Here is a 23443-nt window from a genome sequence, read left to right as displayed (position 1 = left end):
TCAAATTGTGATCGAGTGTGTACACACAGGAACACACACACACACATACACGACTGGGTGCATCTGGTTTATTTCATAGCATCTGTGCCAAACAGCGGACACGTGCACGCAGCTCTAACGCACACCAAATGCGTTTCATGTTTACCCGGTAAACACAATCAGTGGAGTGCAGGGAATGAGGCTGCTGCACCCTACAGGTGCACGGTAACCCAATCTGAGAGAGTGATGGTGGAACAGACAGACAATCAATTTGAAACACTGGGTTGTTTTTTTGGGGGGGGGGGATTCAGAAACGTGAGCCACTAAACCCTGTGAGGAAAACAGACACCAGGCTTTGTCTGCATTTATAAATATCATTTCTCATTTTCTCCAACTCTGACTCATCATTCCTTCATCCTCTTTATCTTTTACTCTCCTTCTTCACTTTTTCTGTCGTTCTTCTTTCTTCTTCTCATTTCCCACCTTTTTCTTGTTTTTCTCATTCCATTTTCCGTCTTTGTTTCTACACTTTACTTTCTCCCATTTTATTTATTTAGTTTTTTGCTCTTTGGTCTCGTTCCACTCTTTCGTTTGCACTTTTGCACTTTTTTGAAAGTCTTAAAATGCTACGCTGAAAAGTCTACTCTCTGCCCCTTTTTGTGGATGCACCTCACATTTTAATAGTTAATTTTCCAGACATGTCACAACCTTTTATGTTTTTTTTTTTTGAGCGTTGCTTCATTAATAAATTTCCCTCATCGTGATGCTGAACATACCTTTGGTTGCTGTTCACGTTTATCTGAGTCAGTCTGTAAATGTGATGCAAGCTGAAACATTTGGTTGATGATTGATTTGATGCTGGATGTGATTATGTTGTAGGTGCTTTGACATTGTTGGAAAGAATCCATGTCAGCAAAGAACTGAGTACCATTCATTGTTCTCAGGTGTCCGTCAGTGTCGTTCATAAGTATTATAACATTCTGTCTAATAGCAGGAAATTCACTCTCAAAACCAAAATGTGACGTGCATATTTTTGTACAAGTTTATCACACGAGGGAACAGCTTAGCATTAATATTATCACTGGGTTTATGTGTGATGTTTCGACACAAAATTAACCTAGTTTGGTCTCCAATCTGCATATACTGTATGTACATGCAGTGTAGCCAGATGTTTTTCTTTCATTCCGTTTTGCATTGTTTTGTTGTTATGTTGATCCCTGGAGCATTAGGTTAGTAACATGTGGCTAAAATGTACTGAAATTAGAGACAGATTCTCCCATCACAGTACAGTGGCAGGACTAGTGTTATGTTGGCTCCTACCTATGTAACAATATCTATTTGAGACCAAGTTGATCAGTTTCTTAAATATCTTGTCATAAACAAAAACATACAATAAATAATATGGTTCGACCTCTTTATCTGGGTCTTTTTACAGCCACGTTTCATAAACACGAGTTGTATTAACACACACTTTCCCCAAAATGGCTGCACACGGGTATTTAAGGGGTCCCCTCTGGTCTGACCACACCAAACCCAGTCCAAGACCCAAGCAAGATTGAAGCCAAATATCAGTTAGTAATATGGCCTGGATCAAATCTTGTGTTGCTGTGGGTCTCAGATCTGTGCAAGTTTAACTGTGTCAACAGGTTAGTTTGGCAGCACAGTGGCTTAGTAGTTAACATTGTTCCCTCAGAGCAAGAAGGTCATGGGTTCGATTCCCATCCCCCCCCCAACCCCCCCCCCCCCCCCCCCATGACACAGCTAAATGGTAGACGTTATGTGCGGGCAGCCACTCAGTCAGTCTGACATTTCACATGTGAGCAAGATTACTTCTGTTTTATTGACCTGATTGTCGCCAAACTTGGGTGAATGTTTTGCACTTAGTGACCCGAAGAGGCCTGTTGATTTTGGTGTCAAAAGGTCACAGTCACTTGCAGCAGAATTTGTAAAAAATATTGTGAGAACAATAACTTATTTCCTAATTGCCTGATTATCACCAAACTTGGTTTGGCATGTTGACCCCAAGAAACCTACTGATCCTGGGGTCAAAGGCCTTAATCGCTGAACAGTACTTTGTAAAAGTCTTCTGCAGAAACATCCTTTGTTAATTGTAACATTATCAACATTCACCCATATATATATATATATATATATATATATATATATATATATATATATATATATATATATATATATATACCTCATTTTCTTCTACTTGCATTCATCTTGTGTGTTTATTAAGAGCTGGCATAACGTGAATTTCTCCACTGTGAGATCAATAGTCTTATATGTTATTGCAGACGATCCACTCGTTTTTTTTGTTTTTTGTTTTTTGGGTTTTTTTGTTAGTTGGTTTTTTCCCGATTACAACTTTCGCTGAGTTTTCAGGAAATCTCTGATATTTTGATTAATCCTGCCATCAATAAAATAAAGCCGTGTTGGTAAAAACACAACCACTTTGGAAAATGCAGTAAACAGTTCAATCAAATCCAATAATTAGAGAAACAGGTTGTTATCTGAGGGGTGTTCATAAAATGTTTCATCTTTCTGTCTCAGTACTTCTCCTACACACACACACACACACACGTATCTCTAACTATAGTCAGAATCAAGGCGACTGGCATTACAGGCATCGCCCAATTCCATTCGCTGGTGCAGCTGCTTTTTCAGAGCTTGCGGCGTTCAGTCTGTTGGCCTTGCACTGCCTCTCTCACCCCTCCTCTCGCTCACATGCCCCCCTCCTCTTCTTGCTGAGCTCTTCCAGAGGATGACTTCACACTGTGGAAGAGGGCAGCGTTCCCTGACAGCGGTGAAGGACTACAGTGGCTGCAGCACGCTAGCATCTGAGATCTCTCCCAGCAGCGTGGCTTTTACGATCAGCCAGGCTTCCTCAGCTGGAGCGCAGGCAGAGAGTGAGGGGAGGCAGAGAGGAAGAATTTTGGGGGAGGAGGTGAGAAAGGAAAGGATTGAGAGTCGGAGGAAGAAAGTTAATTTCCTTGTTTGCGATGGAGCTGTGCTTGAGCGTAGCACACACTCTGGATTTTAGAGAATGATGGTTCAACAGAAGGGAAATTACTGTGCACAAGAAGAGAGAGAGCCGCAAGTGTTGAAGAGAGTCAGAGTTCACACAAGGAAAGCAGCCGGGCTCCAGACATCAGTCGGACCATCAGTGGAAACACATGTTGCTGGGAGGACTTCCACTCTGATTCATGCGGACGTCTGTTTGTCTGCGTTTGTGCGTACAACAGAAATCAGCAATGACAACTCTCTAGTCAGAGAGTGACAGCTCAGCACGGCCGAACCCCCAAATCCTCGAGCTTCCCGGCAGCTGAGATGAGACTGATTGGAGCACATCTTGTCCATCAGGAGCAGGATCTTTCCTCTCCGGGTTTGATTGAGGCTGTCTGCCGGCTCACTCTATTGAGCTGTGCCACGCTGGTGCCATCACAAGGGTCACGGCGTCTGAAGAGACGCTGATGGTCAGTTCGACACTTCAGCACGCCTGAGCTTTTTCACGTAGTGTGTACCAGCAGTGAGTATTCATCCTTGTTTCTATCAGCTGATCGTTTTCCAGTGTGGTGACACAGGATGAAGCCGGCGCGTCTCCTCGTTCGCTCCATTGCTTTGGTAGAAATGTCATTATACAGCATGTTTTAGTACCAACTTATAATTCAAAGTTCTTTAACATATACAATTACACATAATAAAAGCAGTATATATTAGACAAACAATACAAAACATTGTAATAATAAAGCTGGAAACGTAAGTTGATCATATAAAATAGAGCATGCTGTATTTATAAAGTTTAAACACTATAAATGTCTGTCTGTTAGTTGTCAAGTGGAGGATAAATTCATCAAACATGACACTGCAAAGGAAGAATATCACGTCGCACGTTTAACGTTCATTCGCTTTAAGTAATGTTGATTACACAGGAGGGTCCAAGTGTAAAAGCAAGAACATCAGTGGGTTTTTTTTTCTTTCTTATTTTTAGTTTGTAAATGTCTTCAGCGTATGCCACAACTTAAGTATTTGTTTTTGTTTGTTTTTAAAGGTAGTTTGCTGAAATCTCTCCATTTATTTCAGTTCCTGTGAGTTTGGCAAAAACTGATTAGTTAATTTCGAATTATAATTGGTTCAATGCTTCAACTTGTACAAAATTTTAATTCAGTACATCCAAATTAATTTCTTTAAAATGCATTTAAAATGGTTATTTTTGGGAGACACTTAAAAATTTCATGGCAGTAACAAAATTTAGAACACTCACTGTAAATTCACACCCACTCATCCAAAGAAGACGTGCAGTAAAAATTCTGACCTGGGGGCTGTAATGTGCCACATTTAAAACGTGGTGTTGATTTTTGGAATGTTTAAGGCTGTTCCAGAAAAAACCCCCACAAATTAAAAAAAATTTAACTCTTTGCAACACAGACATTGGAGACGTCTGAGTTCAGACCACGTGCTTTTGACGCCACACACACACACACTCACACTCACACTTCACCATTTTGTTAGCATAGAGAGGAACTGTTGTGGTCAGTTTATCAGTAACACAAAACTCTTTCACATTGTGTTTTTATACAAATAATGAATGTTTGAGTTCAATAGTACGAATATTTAATTTGGTAAAAGATGGTACGTACCACCCTTCACCAAATTAAATATTCATTCCATTGAAAGAATGGCAAAACATTATTTGTTTTGTATAACAGCAAAAATAGATCCTTGTCATTTGATAGTTTATTAATTTACAAACAACAAAAAAGGGAATTACATTTTGGTGCTCCTCACTGGTGTTTAACAGTCCAACACTAACTTTAAATAGGAGTCCAAAATTGTTCTCAAAAGGTCTAGATTTCTAACTGCTTCTCTTGCTGACAGGAGGAGGTTTGGCCAGTGAATCTCTCTCTCGCTCTGTCTCTCTGTCTCTCTCTGTGTCTCTCTCTCGCTCTCTCGCTCTCTGTCTCTGTCTATCGCTCTGTCTCTCGCTCTCTCTCTCTCTCTCTCTCTGTCTCTCTGTGTGTGTTTAATCCCTTTGTTCCGTGTTGCAGCTTAAGACTGAAACATGAAGCACTTTTCTCTATTGCTCTGACTGATGGTTTGCAGCAATTGTAGTCTGTCCATTTTTACTCTTTGTTAGGATCCAGCTGTTCTATAACACCCATCATGTGATGTTTGTCTGCTGTTTGTCCTCCTAAAGATGAAAAACACACAGATCACAACAGAAATGGTTGTTTTTTTTTTTTCAGGTGCACAGAAAGATACGGGAGGACTCGGACATGGCACAGGACTCTCTGCAGTGTCTGGCCCAGCTGGCGTCCATGCATGGGCCCATCTTCCCGGACGAGAGTGCCCAGGTCTCCTATCTGGCTCACCTGGTTGAGGGTCTGCTCAACATGATCAACGGGTTAGTGTCTCATCGAACTGGAAAACACTGGCTTGGTCACAGGCAGAGCTCTGCAATTAATGCTCGTTCAAATGGCTGAGCTAGTAGCAGAATCCATTATAGGCATAAAATAAGTGGCAGCAATGTTGTATATCATTAATATCTAGTAAAAATCATAATATATTATTTGTGTATGTAATATAAATAAATCCACAGCAAAGTGGAAAAAATATATATATATAAATTAAAAATATTATAACTAAGATAATCGACAAACATCAAAAGTCTAAATGCCAAACATATGCACACTTAAAAAAAAAAACATTTAAATAAAGCAACTATAGGGTATGCTGTGATCCCCTCCTTAAGTCGAAGTCAGCAGAAAGTAGTGCGTTATGTTCTCATACTTTGTGGAGTAACCCACCAACCCTTAGTGGAGTGGATAAACTGCCGGGCCGTACTTTATTGAAAGAGGTTTTTTTTAAAAAGTACTTGCATTTAGTCAGGCTCATGTCGTCTGTTAACAGAGACCAGGAGCTGAGGTCAGCCTGACATCAGATCAACTCTTTTGACAGAAAGCTGTGTTTTGTATAATGTTTTTATATTGCATATAAAAATATATGCAATGTTTTTATATTGCATATAAAAATATATATGTTCTAATCTAAGCAAATTAAAATACTTTGAAACCACTTCATATTTACTGTAGAATCATTGAAAACAGTTTTAAGGAAATTATGTCTTCAGAAAATTAACAGTTTAACAAATTTTAAAGAGGTGTTTAAGAAGAGCTAAGATTTAGTTATCAGTTTTAAAAAGCTTTGAAGAATGTTTAACAGTTCAAGCTAGTTTATTCTTTATTTCAAATAGTTGATAATCGGTTCATCTAAAATCAGAGAAGAAAAGAAATATATCCTCACATTTGAGATACTGGAGGACTTGTTTTTAGCACATTATTTGGAACAATCTGTTAGGAACAAAGCTGAGATATGTTTGTGTTGATCGGCCAACCATTTCAGCATTATTTTATACTGAGGCAAGAACCTTTTAAACAAACGAGTAACTTTGAGGAATATAGCAGCCGATAATAATGACACAAAATGAGACTTACCAGTGGCTTTGCTGAATACACACATTTTAATTTTTTTCTTTTCTTTGTTTCTTTTCTTTCTTTATTTTAGGTTTACTGTTACACTTAATGCATGTCTTGCTTTTAATTTCTTATATAAAGGACAATGATAACTTAAAAAATCCTAAAACACTGTTGAGCAAGTTGATTACGTTTTTGGGTTTCAAACAGCTCGCCTACAGTTTTTATAACAGTGTATTGAGCTGTTGTTTACAAGATGTATCATATTTTTATAATGCAAAATTGAAATAAATTCAGTTGTTCAATGCTAGTCCATTCCACAAAAGTATGATCAATAAGAATATTTCAAATTACTGTCCCACTCAGTAATATTGGCAACCCTAAATTTTAAGCACAGAACTTTAGACAAGCAGGACCCTGTGTTCAATAACAAGGCAATGCAACTTGACAGGTCTGTCTGCTTATATCTTATTTTATGTTCTTTGTTCATTTTAAAAGAGACCCAAAATAGGGGTCTTCACCTGTATCCAACTGAACCAAAAATTTAAGCACTCAGTATGCATGAAACGTCATGGAATTATGGAAGTTTTATGGATTCACTGACTGACTCCATGAATCCTGTGATTTCAGACAGAAATGCAAATGAAACAATTTTATATATTTATAATATGTAATAAAAGCTGCAAAGTTAGTGATTAATATTTTCTGTATTGTAAAAAAGTAAAGACAAAATATCCATGTGACAGTTATTGGCATAATTTAATTTGCACTTAAAACATAATTTCCACAGTTCTCATTAGACAATTTGGGATGGATATAACATTTCCCAATTACTGAATATGCCTTGGAGTTCATTTATATCAATTATTAACAAATACAAACATTAACAATTAGACAGAGTGAAACGTTTGTCTTTTGCATCATAAGTTGTGCATTTTTGCTGTTGTGTGGCAGCAGAAAAGAGACCAGAAAACCCTGGTTCAAATCCAACACAGACAAGGCACAGTATTCACATCGTAGTGTCCTTCCCCTATTGATGGTCCACGGTATGCGTACGCTCTGCTTGTACGAGCAGGGATACACGTTACAGCATCATACTCCCACAAAACTAAATTGAGAAAAAACACAACTAAGAAATTAAAAACAAAAGCAGATATTTAATAGAAAACTTTAATAACTCTGATTTGTATAATATTTTTATTTTAATATTTTTATTCGCATAGTATTTTTATTTTATTTTTATGCTGGTTGTCTTCCCACCCAGGTTGACTTGCAGACAGATCTGGCAAACTGCACTGAATGAGGTTGAGGTTTAAAACATGTTGGAGGTGAAAAAACAGACTGATGGTAAAACAGTTTTAAAATGCGTAACAGCTCATGTTTACTGATAAAACACATTACAAACTCCAGCCTTAACTGTAAAATAATTCGCTCCATCTCTGCAGAGCGGCACCTCAGCTTTGTGACACAAGCAGTTTCAGTTTAAGGCAGGTTGAACAGGTCTCTATTTTTCTTCCTGTTATGGGAGCTGCAGGTGTCTTTGTGTGGCATTGCCTGCATATCGTGTCTTTTCATTGATTCAGGAATTGTCATGTGAGTTTTGTCTCAAAGGCTAGCTTAACCAGCTGTGCCTTTACGTCCATGGTGTGTGGACTGACAGTGAAGACATTCTACTGTACTGAGAGTGGATTTTCACACATAGCAGTCGCTGCACCGCGTGTTAAGCTGAGCCTCATAGCAGTCACTGCATTTAGTGTTGCTTTCAGTGATTTATGGTACTTTGTCATAAGTTTTTGTGTTGTCCATCTTTCTTTTGCCTGCCACTTGTGTTTGAGCACTTTGTGCATCCTGAAACTTGCACACGCCAGAAATAGCAGTGCAGTTGTGTCTCAAGTGGAATGAAAGTAAAAATATGATTTATTTATTTCCTTTTATGTCCCAAAATAGCCCTGACTAATTTTGTAACTATATACAGCCCCTTTGGACTCTGTGCAGTGCTTTGGGCTTCTTACACACAGAATGCTCTGGCACTACACGCTGTAGACTGACACATAGGTTGTCAAGATAGGGCCCTTTGCTTTTTCACAAACCAATTGTTGTTGTTGACAACATTGTTCCACATTTGATTAAAAATGCTTTATTGGACAAAACTGACATTTATTTTCATCTTTTGGTGGGGAGGGAAGATATATTTTAAATTCTGTATTTAAAAGTCCAGGGGTGCCAGTAGTTCTGAGCCAGACTGGATGTTACACTCCCAGCAGCCATTTGTCCTTTTCCAGTATCTCAAGGATTTCATGTTTTTGAAAATCAGAGACTCAACAAATGATGGAAGAACCAAGGTCTGTAGGATTGTGAGTCATACTGTGGCATTTAAACTTTATTTACAGGAAGAAATTGCTTGTTGAGTCTGTGTCTTTAATGGCCTTCCAGTGGAGCATCTGTGCACCCTATGGGAGAACGGCTGCAGAAAGAATAGTCTGCCTTCTTTCTAAATCTTGTCTTGTGGTTCTTGCTTTCTTGAGAAGTAGATTGACATGAAATGTCATAAACACAGTTGTTTCTTTTCCTTCATTGGAATGTCTGTAGAAGGCAGCATGGTGGTCAGGCGGTTAGTGCGCTGGTGTTCAGAGCAGCATGTTTCTGCTTCAAGACCATCCTTAACCATTTTCCATGTAGTGTGAAGTTGTGTCACGAAAGTCATCCGACGCAAAACTTGTGCCAAAAGTACATGCAGCTGCTGTGGTGACTCAGAGTGAAAAATGAAGCTGAAAGATCTTAATAGAATGTCAGTAAATTATCAAATATTATTTGAAGAGACCACTTGGTGCTGATGATAAGATCAGTATGTCATAACTTGACACAAACACACAGACAAATCCGGATCCGACAGGGCAAAAGAGAGAAAAAAATAAAATATTAAAATAACAGGACTTTGAGATGGAAAAGAACTTAATTATTGTGTAGAAGTGATGATTCATGAATTGATTATCATGATCTTTTTCAAAAACTCACGAATAGCTTGCCCAAAAGAATTAAAGGTAAACAGTCTGCACACAAGATGGTTATTATTATTAGTTGTCTGTTTTTAGTCTTCATTGTTTGTCACTGCGTATCCAAAAAATATTTTATTTTATTTGTGCAGATGCGCTTTGGCTTATGAAGCCTTTATTCTGCTCTCGAACAGAGAGGGAGCTCATTGCTTGCAAACACTGGGTCTATTTTTGGACACAGATTTAACCAGGCAGTCTGCAAGATTTAAGCAGTAAATCCGGACCTGTTGTAAAATCAAAGTATTCTGTGTATTTCTGACTTGTTATTTTAATATGTACGCAATTCAGGGGTGTCATGGATTGCAAAACCCACGTTTCGGATCAGATACCGTGTTTTTAAGCTGTGGATCATTCCATTTGCAGATCAGCAGTAAAAAGAAAAAAGACACATACAACTTTGCTTTCCATTCCTATAAAAGAACTTAATGAGCAAAGAAAGAAAACAAGGAACTTTTGTCTGTGGTCCTGAATGAAATATAAACATGTCCAATGTTTTACATATTTTAAAATAAAATACTAAAATGTTGTATTAAATTGCTGTATGAGCTGTACCAGTGAAACAATTATTGGTTGAAATAAAAGGATTAATAAATTAGTTTTGACTGTTGAATGTTTGGTTTCCAAAATAAAGGTCAAACAAGTTTGACATCCATTGGATTCTATGACTTGACATATGTTACCCTGTAACATGATAACTAAGCATGACTGGTTAGTTGCAAACTATTCCGTTTTAGAACCCTATTAACCCAAACAATAATTTACATCATTTTTTTTTTTTTTTTTTTTTACTGTAATTGGAGCAACTTTAATTTTTGACCCCTGTACAAACTGAACTTGACCTTTGTCACCATTTTTGCTGTTTTTACACCATAACTCCAGAACATTGAGTCATAAATAGTCCAAACTATACCTTTGTGGGATCATTATGATCAGACAAATAATGTGGTATAGTTTTCAACATGATTGAAGCATTTTTACATTTTGACCTCTGTGTAATTCTTCATTGACCGCTAGCTGGCTACAGCTCCCACCCTGGGATGGTTATCATACATTTTTGTGTAGTCCATGGTACACCGAAGCTGGATTCTAAGTGTTGTTTTGTCACCTTAAGTGGTACCGTAAACCTGTTAGAGCCATGGACTGTGTGTCTCTACTGATAGTGACTTGGTAGTGATGTGACGATAGTGACGTGGGCTTCTTTCAAAGTGACAGGAGACACATCGTCATGCTGCAGTGCTGCTTGTCTTGTCTGAACTTTACTGGCTCACAGCACTTTGAATGTTGTTTCTTTATAAATATATTGAATGCTTCTGGATGGTATTGAATGTGCTCATAACTTTGATTTTTCTGGTTTATCTGTTCTCAGTCATAGGTTACCAGGGGAGGTAGAAAATGGTTAATTGGATATAACCCTTATTACATGAGGACTTATGAATTGGAGAAGTGTTTCCCAATCCTGGTCTCATGACCCAAATTAATGCACATTTTCCATTTGTCTCTTATCTAATCCGAGCAGATGAGCTCAGCCAGCTATGTTCTATCGCTGCTCCAATATACTAAATAAATGCATCATGTGTAATTCATTAATAAATTCTTTTTAAAATGATTTACAACAGACTAATAATTGGGTGAATTTCCAGCATTCAATAAATTGTTTGGTTTGGTTTTTTAAGTTTAAGTCTAATCCCCCCCAGTCCTCCACCTAATCCATTAATATTTTGTCAGTGTACAAACTGCTGTTTGACATTTATCATTTTCCATTTCTATTTATTTCCAAATGCAAATGGACGTGGAAGGAGGAAATCTGCTTTTAATTTATCTTCTTTTAAAGAAGTGCGCCAAGAAAATTTACTGTATTGTTCTTCAGTTAATTTGACTTTTTATTTATTTATTTATTTGTTTGTTTTTTACCGTAACTGTTAAACTGGTAGCATAAGTAGAGTTTTGGCGCATGCTGTTAATAGAGACTGAATGAACTCTTGTTGTTTGTGTGTGTTAGAGAGTGGATGATGAGTAGAATTATTTTGTCGACATGTGGGTGTGTCTGCAGCTGAATTGGTTCTGATCTGAATTAAGAGGCCATGCCTCAGTGTATAAATACACACATACTTGAATAATCACACAAGCTTGCTGTTGGGCCACATGATTCAGTGAGTTGGGGTCTCTCTTTCTCTCTGGCTGTTGCTGGCTCTCTCGCTCTTCCCTCCTCTCCTCAGTCTGTAATCACCTATTCCTGGAGCTTTTTTTTCCAATTGCCTCATCGGAAAACCATGCAGAGAGGGACGGCTGATCTACAGTGATTGAATGGTTCTGCTCGCAATTTAACTCCATCTGATAGGGGTTAGCAAGGCCTTCAGCACAGTGCTGCTCTTCGGCTGGAGCTGCTGGGCGGTGCACTCATGCAAACACAAGTTCAGGATTCAAACATTTATATTTTGGTTCATTAAAAGCAAGACACAAAGAAAAAAATTGACATGTACGTCATAGAAAAATGCAAAAACCAGAGGCTTGATAAGCTTGAGAGAAAATGCTTTCATTCTACATTTTGAATGGGACTTTTTCTGGGGTGTGGGGGGATCATATGTTTATTTTATTCAGCATTCATGGGTTTGTTTGTGTATTAGTAATAATAATAATTTCCTTGACATTGTACACGTTTGTTTTTGTGGATATTCAATGAAAAAAAATCAGTTATACTCTCATATAAATCAAAGTCAAAGCTGTCATTTTAAAAATTGTATTGTAGAAATGTTTCCATGCATGCCTGCTTTTGGAGAAAAAAAAATTCTTTATCTTCGTATATTATACAGTTTTTATAAATTACCCCACATTTCCAGTTGATTCCAGTTTAATTCTTTTATTCCTGTAAAGTCCTGTTGATTCCCATAAATTTCTGTTAGTTCCCATTGAAAGTTTCCAACTTGGAATATTGCAAATTGTTCCAAATATGGTTAAAATTTCCTAAAATCCTGAGCTCAAGTTTCCAGTATTTTAATGGAAATTTTCTGACCCTTTGCAACTCTAATTGTACTAAGTGCTTGGCAGTGTTACCTGTTCTTATTATGCAGTACTTCACAGGCTGCTTTTACAGACATTTTGGGTATATCTGCTCCAAATGGATTTGACTCAGATTATGAAACATTTTCACATCTGGTTTTGAAGATTCCACACTAATAAGATGAAAATATTATTTGCACATATCTGGACATGCCATCGAATCACACCTCAAAATAAGTATCAAGTGTAATTACAGCTAAACGTTCTCCCTCCAAGTACAGATCTTGAGGCTGTCCCTCAAAATCAAGGACGGTTGACTTCCATTGCCAGCGTGTGGTTATGTTGGTATGTTTAGATGTGGTTGATGATTCTAATCTGGGCTACAACTGTATTACTGCAGCGAGTACGGCTCAATCCAGTGGGGAGAGCAGACTTTGGCAGAGGAACTTGTGCTTTTCTTCGACTTTGACTGTTGAGTGTGATCCATTCCTTGATGAATGGGGGGCTTCCCAGGTCATCCTCTCTTTGGTAAATAGTTTCTATGTTGGGGCAGAGTCAGAACAGAGATGAACTTCTTAGAGCACCTAAAGGCTGTCAAGGTGCTCCTTGAGGGCTTCTTGGAGATGCTGTCACAGGCATTAGTACAGTAGGAGCTATAAAGTGGGTTCTGTTCTTTGCGCTTCTCTTGGAGTTGTTGTGCTCAACAGTGAAAATCGTATCTGAGTGGAATCCGCTTTTTCTTTTCCCCAATGGATATTCCTCTTTAATTACAAATAAAGAAATAATTTAAAAATCCTAAATCTCATCATATTTGGTTTTAAATAAGAAAATAAAGGTATTTTCCGAAGAATATTATGTGAAACTCTGTTTAGCTGCTGAATCTGTGCAAAGTCTTAATTTGATATTTATGTATATATATTTTTATTTACATTTCTAGCATTGAGATTGAGGATTCAGAAGCTGTGGGAATCTCCAACATCATTTCCAATATGATCACGATGTTCCCTCGCAGCATTTTAACAGCCCTGTCCAGCGACCTCTTCACCTCCTTCATCAGCTGCCTCACGGTGCTCACTTGTTCCTTCGGACGCAGTGCTGCTCTCGAGGAGGTGGTAAGTGACGACGCCTTCAGCTGCCTCTTAAAACTCAGAACATTTCTCTGTATTCATATGCATCTGAAACCACAGATGTTGGACATAAAATATAGTGTTGTCAGGTGATTAAAAAAAATTCATCTACAGTTGCAATCGTTGTGATTAATCTTAAATAAGTGCATTGAATCGTTTGTGTATATATGTATTGTTTGTTTTTTTTTAATCAGCTCACAAATCGCAAGGCACCTACAACATACAAATATTAGGCTCTCAGAAATACCAAAACAAATTCAAAAATTTCACTCTTGTTAAAAACAATTTAACAACACAATCCGGGCATGTCCCATTGGGAGGAGGCCCCGGGGAAGACCCAGGACATGCTGGAGGAACTACATCTCTCGGCTGGCTTGGGAATGCCTTGGGGTTCCCCCGGAGGAGCTGGGGGAGGTGTGTGTGGATCGGGAGGTCTGGGCGGCTTTGCTTGAGTTGCTGCCCCCGCGACCCGACTCCGGATAAAGCGGAAGAAAATGGATGGATGGATAAAAACAATGACAGAAGTATTTTAATGTAGAAAAATAAAGTGCGATCTATGAATTTGCAAAAAAAATGGTGCATCATGAAAGTACTGAGCATGATTTATTGCTCTACTAGAACGGGCTTTGGGGGTTTTTCTGCTTCTGGAATGTAGCTGTAATCCTGTGCTGCTGAGAAAGTGTGTGTGTGTGGGGGGGGGGGGGGTGCAGCACCTTTAATAATCTGAGGTAACAGAGTATATTTGAGGGGGCAGGTTATTTCTATTACATATCTCACAAAGGTTTTAAACAAGCTATGTTAGGTATAAATTCTGCTTAGGTCTTGAAAATATCTGAAAACTCTGGGCGATTTTCTGAACAACCATCAGGTCTCCACTGAAGATACTGGACCGACAAGGCCATTTCATTTGTTTTTGTGATACACTAAAAACATTACTTTTTGAAATCAAAAGATGAACTTGACTAAAAAGTTTAGCTTGTCAGCTTTAATTCCTGGTATACACAGATTTGTGTAAGTCTATACACGGGCACTGTGAGAGCTGTGTGGGGCGAGAGCAGAATCTCTGGTGTGACCCAGTGACTACTGGTGTTCCAAAGGAATATGTTCCATCCTCTGTGCTCTTCAGTGCTCACATGGAGTTGGTGTTGCGCAAGGTTTTCAAGTTAAACTGTTTCGGTCCCTGTGTTGGCGAGGATGTGTTGACCGCACTTTACTTTGTGGACAGTGCTGTGATCTTTGTGGAATCAGTGGATACTCTGATTGCAGCACTTGAGAAGTTGAGTGACAAATTACAGTGTCTGGTTTTGCAATTGTCCTGGCTCTAGACTAAGAGCCAAGTATTTAATGACATCCTGGACTTGGACAACAGAAGTGTATCTGCATGTGGTGGAAATGGTGAACTTGTAGAGAGATTCTCTTATCTTGGCAGTAACGTTCAAGTCTGTGGGTCTTCTGGCTTTAATATGAGGGAGACGCCTTATCCAACTAGTCAGGAGGTCGCCAAACGGAGTTGCACGGCATTAGAGTTTAACAACCTAACCAGGTCTAAATTCTAAGACAGATGTTGGGTTTGGGTATAAACTGGTATATTATGGAAAAGTACACATTGCTTGGCGTGTTACTTCAGATGTTGTTATACTACTATCATGCCAGTGATTATGAAATAGATTGCCTGCATTTTGTTTTTGTTTTGAGCTTGTAGTGTATTTCTGTAACTAAAGGCCCAGTCACAAGGCACTCAATGAAGGGCAACAAAGCCCAAACGAAACAAGAAATTCGGACTTTCGTTGACTTTCATTGGCATTGTTTAACCTTTGCTCAGCTTTGTTCCTGCAGCTGGCACGTCATCAAGATTTTTAAACTGTTCAAAAATTTAAACAAATGCCACCAAAAACCTGAATTTGTCCGTATTTCATTTTGCTGTAGTTCTTGACAGTTTTTTATTGTTTGCTTAGTTTTTGTAACGTTAGCATTTAGTTTGACTTCGTTCGACCAGCTGAATGTTTTCACACAGTACAGAAGCCGGTTTGTGAGCACTTTTGTGGAGAAAGATACAACCCCTCCGCAGCGGAGCTGGTGTGTGCAGTGTGGGGCTTCTGCCGCTGCGCGTGATGTGGCGAGTGCTGCCGCGGTTCATGACATGGTGCTGGCCGGCCAGGAAGAATTTGTCAGCCTCTCCGCCAGCGGACGGCAGTCTGTGATCATGCTGTTGTTCCAGCACTGCGTGCACCAGAGGGGACAGTTGCTGCACAATACATCCGGCCAGAGCTGCAGCATTGTGTCTATGAACTCTGAATGGGGGTGCTGTCCTCCAGCCTGTACAGAGACAAGAGCCTACAGGCGTTTTCAGTCTGACAGTTCAAAGGTTTTGAGGAAGTGATCCTTGATGGTTCATCGCTGCGTATTTGTTTTGGGGGGGTGCAGGAGCGTGATCAGTCTCTTTTCCGTGTAGCTGCTGACGGCCGACACGATTGTTGATGGCTATTTGTTTGCAGCAGGGGGGCTTTGCGGGAGCGCGATCAGCCTCGTTTGTTTCCGTGAAGCTATTTTGTGTGTCTGCTGTGATCTCAGAGCAAACTGCACCGCCATATGTGCAGACCAGGCGGCAGTTAAGAGAAGCGTGACTTTGAGCCATAAAGTATGGAAAAAATTCAAGCAGGAGCGGACATTCGCGTGTGAACAGCTTTGATCCAGAGGTGTGACATATAAGCAAATCAATTTTATTTATATTGCGCCAAATCACAACAAACAGTTGCCCCAAGGCGCTTTATATTGTAAGGAAAGGCCATACAATAATTACGGAAAAACCCCAATGGTCAAAACGACCCCCTGTGAGCAAGCATTTGGCAACAGTGGGAAGGAAAAACTCCCTTTTAACAGGAAGAAACCTCCAGCAGAACCAGCTCAGGGAGGGGCAGTCTTCTGCTGGGACTGGTTGGGGCTGAGGGAGAGAACCAGGAAAAAGACATGCTGTGGAGGGGAGCAGAGATCAATCACTAATGATTAAATGCAGAGTGTTGCATACAGAGCAAAAAGAGAAAGAAACACTCAGTGCATCATGGGAACCCCCCAGCAGTCTAAGTCTATAGCAGCATAACTAAGGGATGGTTCAGGGTCACCTGATCCAGCCCTAACTATAAGCTTTAGCAAAAAGGAAAGTTTTAAGCCTAATCTTAAAAGTAGAGAGGGTGTCTGTCTCCCTGATCTGAATTGGGAGCTGGTTCCACAGGAGAGGAGCCTGAAAGCTGAAGGCTCTGCCTCCCATTCTACTCTTACAAACCCTAGGAACTACAAGTAAGCCTGCAGTCTGAGAGCGAAGCGCTCTATTGGGGTGATATGGTACTATGAGGTCCCTAAGATAAGATGGGACCTGATTATTCAAAACCTTATAAGTAAGAAGAAGAATTTTAAATTCTATTCTAGAATTAACAGGAAGCCAATGAAGAGAGGCCAATATGGGTGAGATATGCTCTCTCATTCTAGTCCCTGTCAGTACTCTAGCTGCAGCATTTTTAATTAACTGAAGGCTTTTCAGGGAACTTTTAGGACAACCTGATAATAATGAATTACAATAGTCCAGCCTAGAGGAAATAAATGCATGAATTAGTTTTTCAGCATCACTCTGAGACAAGACCTTTCTAATTTTAGAGATATTGCACAAATGCAAAAAAGCAGTCCTACATATTTGTTTAATATGCGCATTGAATGACATATCCTGATCAAAAATGACTCCAAGATTTCTCACAGTATTACTAGAGGTCAGGGTAATGCCATCCAGAGTAAGGATCTGATTAGACACCATGTTTCTAAGATTTGTGGGGCCGAGTACAATAACTTCAGTTTTATCTGAGTTTAAAAGCAGGAAATTAGAGGTCATCCATGTCTTTATGTCTGTAAGACAATCCTGCAGTTTAGCTAATTGGTGTGTGTCCTCTGGCTTCATGGATAGATAAAGCTGGGTATCATCTGCGTAACAATGAAAATTTAAGCAATGCCGTCTAATAATACTGCCCAAGGGAAACATGTATAAAGTGAATAAAATTGGTCCTAGCACAGAACCTTGTGGAACTCCATAATTAACCTTAGTCTGTGAAGAAGATTCCCCATTTACATGAACAAATTGTAATCTATTAGATAAATATGATTCAAACCACCGCAGCGCAGTGCCTTTAATACCTATGGCATGCTCTAATCTCTGTAATAAAATTTTATGGTCAACAGTATCAAAAGCAGCACTGAGGTCTAACAGAACAAGCACAGAGATGAGTCCACTGTCTGAGGCCATAAGAAGATCATTTGTAACCTTCACTAATGCTGTTCCTGTACTATGATGAATTCTGAAACTTGACTGAAACTCTTCAAATAGACCATTCCTCTGCAGATGATCAGTTAGCTGGTTTACAACTACATAGCCAACTAATAAAGATAGAATGATCATATTTAAGATCGAAGCATTAATTAATGGTAGGGCTTCCTTGAGCAGCCTGGTAGGAATGGGGTCTAATAGACATGTTGATGGTTTGGAGGAAGTAACTAATGAAAATAACTCAGACAGAACAATCGGAGAGAAAGAGTCTAACCAAATACCGGCATCACTGAAAGCAGCCAAAGATAACGATACAATATGTCTTTGGGATGGTTATGAGTAATTTTTTCTCTAATAGTTAAAATTTTATTAGCAAAGAAAGTCATGAAGTCATTACTAGTTAAAGTTAAAGGAATACTCGGCTCAGTAGAGCTCTGACTCTTTGTCAGCCTGGCTACAGTGCTGAAAAGAAACCTGGGGTTGTTCTTATTTTCTTCAATTAGTGATGGGTAGTAAGATGTCCTAGCTTTACGGAGGGCTTTTTTTATAGAGCAACAGACTCTTTTTCCAGGCTAAGTGAAGATCTTCTAAATTAGTGAGACGCAATTTCTTCTCCAACTTACGGGTTATCTGCTTTAAGCTACGAGTTTGTGAGTTATACCACGGAGTCAGGCACTTCTGATTTAAAGCTCTGTTTTTCAGAGGAGCTACAGCATCCAAAGTTGTCTTCAATAAGGATGTAAAACTATTGACGAGATACTCTATCTCACTTACAGAGTTTAGGTAGCTACTCTGCACTGTGTTGGTATATGGCATTAGAGAACATAAAGAAGGAATCATATCCTTAAACCTAGTTACAGCGCTTTCTGAAATACTTCTAGTGTAATGAAACTTATTCCCCACTGCTGGGTAGTCCATCAGAGTAAATGTAAATGTTATTAAGAAATGATCAGACAGAAGGGAGTTTTCAGGGAATACTGTTAAGTCTTCAATTTCCATACCATAAGTCAGAACATGATCTAAGATATGATTAAAGTGGTGGGTGGACTCATTTACATTTTGAGCAAAGCCAATTGAGTCTAATAATAGATTAAATGCAGTGTTGAGGCTGTCATTCTCAGCATCTGTGTGGATGTTAAAATCGCCCACTATAATTATCTTATCTGAGCTAAACACTAAGTCAGACAAAAGGTCTGAAAATTCGCAGAGAAACTCACAGTAACGACCAGGTGGACGATAGATAATAACAAATAAAACTGGTTTTTGGGACTTCCAATATGGATGGACAAGACTAAGAGTCAAGCTTTCAAATGAATTAAAGCTCTGTCTGGGTTTTTGATTAATTAATAAGCTGGAATGGAAGATTGCTGCTAATCCTCCGCCTTGGCCCGTGCTACGAGCGTTCTGGCAATTAGTGTGACTCGTGGGTGTTGACTCATTTAAACTAACATATTCATCCTGCTGTAACCAGGTTTCTGTAAGGCAGAATAAATCAATATGTTGATCAATTATTATATCATTTACTAACAGGGACTTAGAAGAGAGAGACCTAATGTTTAATAGACCACATTTAACTGTTTTAGTCTGTGGTGCAGTTGAAGGTGCCATATTATTTTTTTCTTTTTGAATTTTTATGCTTAAATAGATTTTTACTGGTTATTGGTGGTCTGGGAGCAGGCACCGTCTCTACGGGGATGGGGTAATGAGGGGATGGCAGGGGGAGAGAAGCTGCAGAGAGGTGTGTAAGACTACAACTCTGCTTTCTGGTCCCAACCCTGGATAGTCACGGTTTGGAGGATTTAAGAAAATTGGCCAGATTTCTAGAAATGAGAGCTGCTCCATCCAAAGTGGGATGGATGCCGTCTCTCCTTACAAGACCAGGTTTTCCCTAGAAACTTTGCCAGTTATCTATGAAGCCCACCTCATTTTTTGGACACCACTCAGAAAGCCAGGAATTCAAAGAGAACATGCGGCTAAACATGTCACTCACGGTCCGATTGGGGAGGGGACCAGAGAAAACTACAGAGTCCAACATTGTTTTTGCAAAGTTACACACCGATTCAGTGTTAATTTTATTGACTTCCGATTGGCGTAACCGGGTGTCATTACTGCCGACGTGAATTACAATCTTACCAAATTTACGCTTAGTCTTAGCCAGCAGTTTCAAATTTCCTTCAGTGTCGCCTGCTCTGGCCCCCGGAAGACAATTGACTATGGTTGCTGGTGTCGCTAACTTCACATTTCTCAAAACAGAGTCGCCAATAACCAGAGTTTGATCCTCGGTGGGTGTGTCGCTGAGTGGGGAAAAACGGTTAGAAATGTGAACGGGTTGGCGGTGTACACGGGGCTTCTGTTTATGGCTACGCTTCCTCCTCACAGTCACCCAGTCGGCCTGCTTTCCCGGCTGCTCGGGATCTGCTGGAAGGTAACTAACGACGGCTAAGCTACCTTGGTCCGCACTGACTACAGGGGCCTGGCTAGCTGTAGAATTTTCCACAGTGTGGAGCCGACTCTCCAATTCGCCCAGCCTGGCCTCCAAAGCTACGAATAAGCTACACTTATTACAAGTACCATTACTGCTAAAGGAGTCCGGGGAATAACTAAACATTTCACACCTGTTGTGTGGGCCGCTGAAGAGGAGGTACTGCTGGCCCACCACCACCAGAGGGCACCCTGCCTGGAGTGCGGGCTCCAGGCACCAGAGGGCGCTGCCACCTCACAGGAGCAGCCGGGGTGACAGCTGTCTCCTACGACAGCTGTTACCAATCATCTGATCCGCATCGGTATATCAGCAAGACGTCATCTCCACCTCTTTGCCGAGATATCGCTCTACCGAGGAGGTAACGTACTCAGCCAATCGTGTTGTCTTTTTGACCATAATACTTTGTTGCCTTTACGCAGATAGTGAGTAGAACAGCAGGAGACTGTATTGGACCATTTGGATAAGTACTCACATTCCTGCACTAACCAGTGTTTTCCTGACGAGAGGTGGAGGTGGTTTTTCCACCATACGTGTTGCTGGGTGCAGGCGCACCCACATCTGACTGTTTTTGTTCCTCGCCAGCAGTACCAGATCCGACAAGTGGAGGCAGTGGCCACCTGGGAGTTCGGGACTTGGCGGCTCCAGTATTCCCGGGGTTCGGTGGCGGAGGAAATCGTGTGGTTCTGGTTCTGCTTTGGACAGACGTCTTCTATCTTCGAGCCTGCCCACATGACACCTTTGTGATTTGACTTTATTGTCTATTATTGTAATCTGTTGTGTTTGTTGTGCTTATTTCACAACAGTAAAAGTGCTATTTGACTTCCTCCATTGTCCGTTCATTTGCGCCCCCTGTTGTGGGTCCGTGTTCCTACACTTTCACAACAGGATATCTCGGCCAACGTCATGGATCCCGAGGGGCGTCAACCGGCTGTTGAACGGCCAATGGAAGAACAGGGTGCACAGGCGTCCGCAGGAGGAATGATCGGTGAGTTGCAGCGAATCCTCACCGCCTTCACGGCTCGGTTGGATCTAATGACCGAGCAGAATGTCCTCCTTAACCGCAGGGTGGAGGCTCTCGCCGCGCAGGTGGAAGCGCGCCCTCAGGGCGCTGCTGCGGCTCTCCCTCCTGTCGACCCTGTGCGTAACAGTGACGTTCCACAGGTCGTTCAACGACCCCTCCCACCTTCCCCGGAAGCATACATAAGCCCTCCAGAGCCGTACGGGGGTTGTGTGGAGACGTGCGCGGACTTTCTTATGCAGTGTTCGCTCGTCTTTGCACAACGTCCCGTCATGTACGCGACTGATGCTAGCAAAATAGCTTATGTGATAAATCTGCTTCGCGGTGAGGCACGCGCTTGGGCTATAGCGCTCTGGGAGCAAAATTCACGGCTCCTTCAGACATATGATGGGTTTGTGAGGGAGTTCAGAACAGTGTTCGATCACCCAAATAGAGGAGAGACCGCTTCAGCCGTGCTGCTGTCAATGAGACAGGGGCGCCAGAGCGCAGCTTCTTATGCAGTCGACTTCCGCATCGCGGCTGCGAGGTCCGGCTGGAATAGCACTGCCCTCCGCACCGCCTTCGTAAACGGACTGTCGTTGGTCCTGAAGGAGCACCTGGTGGCTAAGGACGAACCGCGGGATTTAGATGGGCTTATTGATCTCGTTATACGATTAGACAATCGGTTAGAAGAACGTCGTCGGGAACGAGACGAAGGGCGTGGCCGGGCACGCGCCGTCCCTCTCCCTTCCAGCTCCGACCGAGCTCCGCCCTCCCTACGCTCCACGGCCCCTACGCTCCGTGTGGTTACAGCTCCCCCTGCTGATGAAGCTATGGACACGAGCAGGGCCACATTTAGACCACCGGATAGACAGAGGAGGCTGGTCCGCGGAGCGTGCTTTGTTTGTGGCTCAATAGAGCATCAGGTGAGGGCCCCGAGCGGTTAAACACCAACGCCCGCCCCTAGAAACTGGGCTAGGGGTGGGCCAAGACATTCACGTGAGACACACCCATATTGCCACACGACTCCCAGTTACAATCCTTTATGAGGATTTAACCCTTCAGGCCCCAACACTGGTGGACACGGGCTCTGAAGGGAATTTGCTAGACAGCAAATGGGCCAGGGAGGCAGGGCTCCCTCTGGTGGCACTTACTTCACCTGTGCAAGTACGGGCACTAGATGGCTCCCTACTCCCTTCTAATCACACATAAGACACCTCCAGTAACTCTGGTGGTGTCAGGGAACCACCGGGAGGGGATCGAGTTTTTTGTGACTCCTGCCACCTCCCGCGTGATTCTCGGGTTCCCCTGGATGTTAAAACACAATCCCCGGATCGATTGGCCGTCCGGGGTAGTGGTTCAGTGGAGCGAAACCTGCCATCGGGTATGTTTAGGTTCCTCGGTTCCTCCCGGTTCCCAGGCTAAGGAGGAGGTCAGAGTCCCGCCCAATCTCGGGACAGTGCCGGTGGAGTACCATGACCTTGTGGACGTGTTCAGTAAGGATCTGGCGCTCACCCTTCCCCCGCACCGCCCGTACGATTGTGCCATTGATTTGGTTCCAGGCGTTGAGTTTCCGTCCAGCAGGCTATACAACCTCTCACGACCTGAGCGCGAATCAATGGAGACCTACATCCGGGACTCTTTAGCTGCCGGGTTGATCCGGAATTCCACCTCCCCGATGGGTGCAGGTTTCTTTTTCGTGGGGAAAAAGGACGGCGGACTACGTCCATGCATTGATTACAGGGGGCTGAACGAAATCACGGTTCGTAACCGATACCCATTGCCCTTGTTGGATTCAGTGTTCACGCCCCTGCATGGAGCCCAAATGTTCACTAAGCTAGATCTTAGAAATGCGTATCACCTGGTTCGGATCCGGAAGGGAGACGAGTGGAAGACGGCATTTAACACCCCCTTAGGTCACTTTGAGTACCTGGTCATGCCGTTCGGTCTTACAAACGCCCCCGCGACGTTCCAAGCATTGGTTAATGATGTCTTGCGGGATTTCCTGCACCGATTCGTCTTCGTA

General features: G+C 41.4%; 1 protein-coding gene across 1 annotated transcript in view; it reads left to right on the top strand.

The window, feature by feature from the left end:
* Positions 1–23443, top strand: part of xpo4 (exportin 4) — a 151850-nt gene that overhangs the window by 59421 nt on the left and 68986 nt on the right. Inside the window, exons 8-9 of the mRNA XM_034186115.1 lie at positions 5229–5386; positions 13443–13617. Of these exons, the coding sequence (XP_034042006.1) occupies positions 5229–5386; positions 13443–13617 (333 nt within the window). The remainder of the gene's footprint in view (positions 1–5228; positions 5387–13442; positions 13618–23443) is intronic.

The sequence above is a fragment of the Thalassophryne amazonica genome, chromosome 14 (genome assembly GCF_902500255.1).
Source record: "Thalassophryne amazonica chromosome 14, fThaAma1.1, whole genome shotgun sequence".
NCBI lineage: Eukaryota > Metazoa > Chordata > Actinopteri > Batrachoidiformes > Batrachoididae > Thalassophryne > Thalassophryne amazonica.
This window is presented reverse-complemented; position numbering and strand designations above follow the sequence as displayed.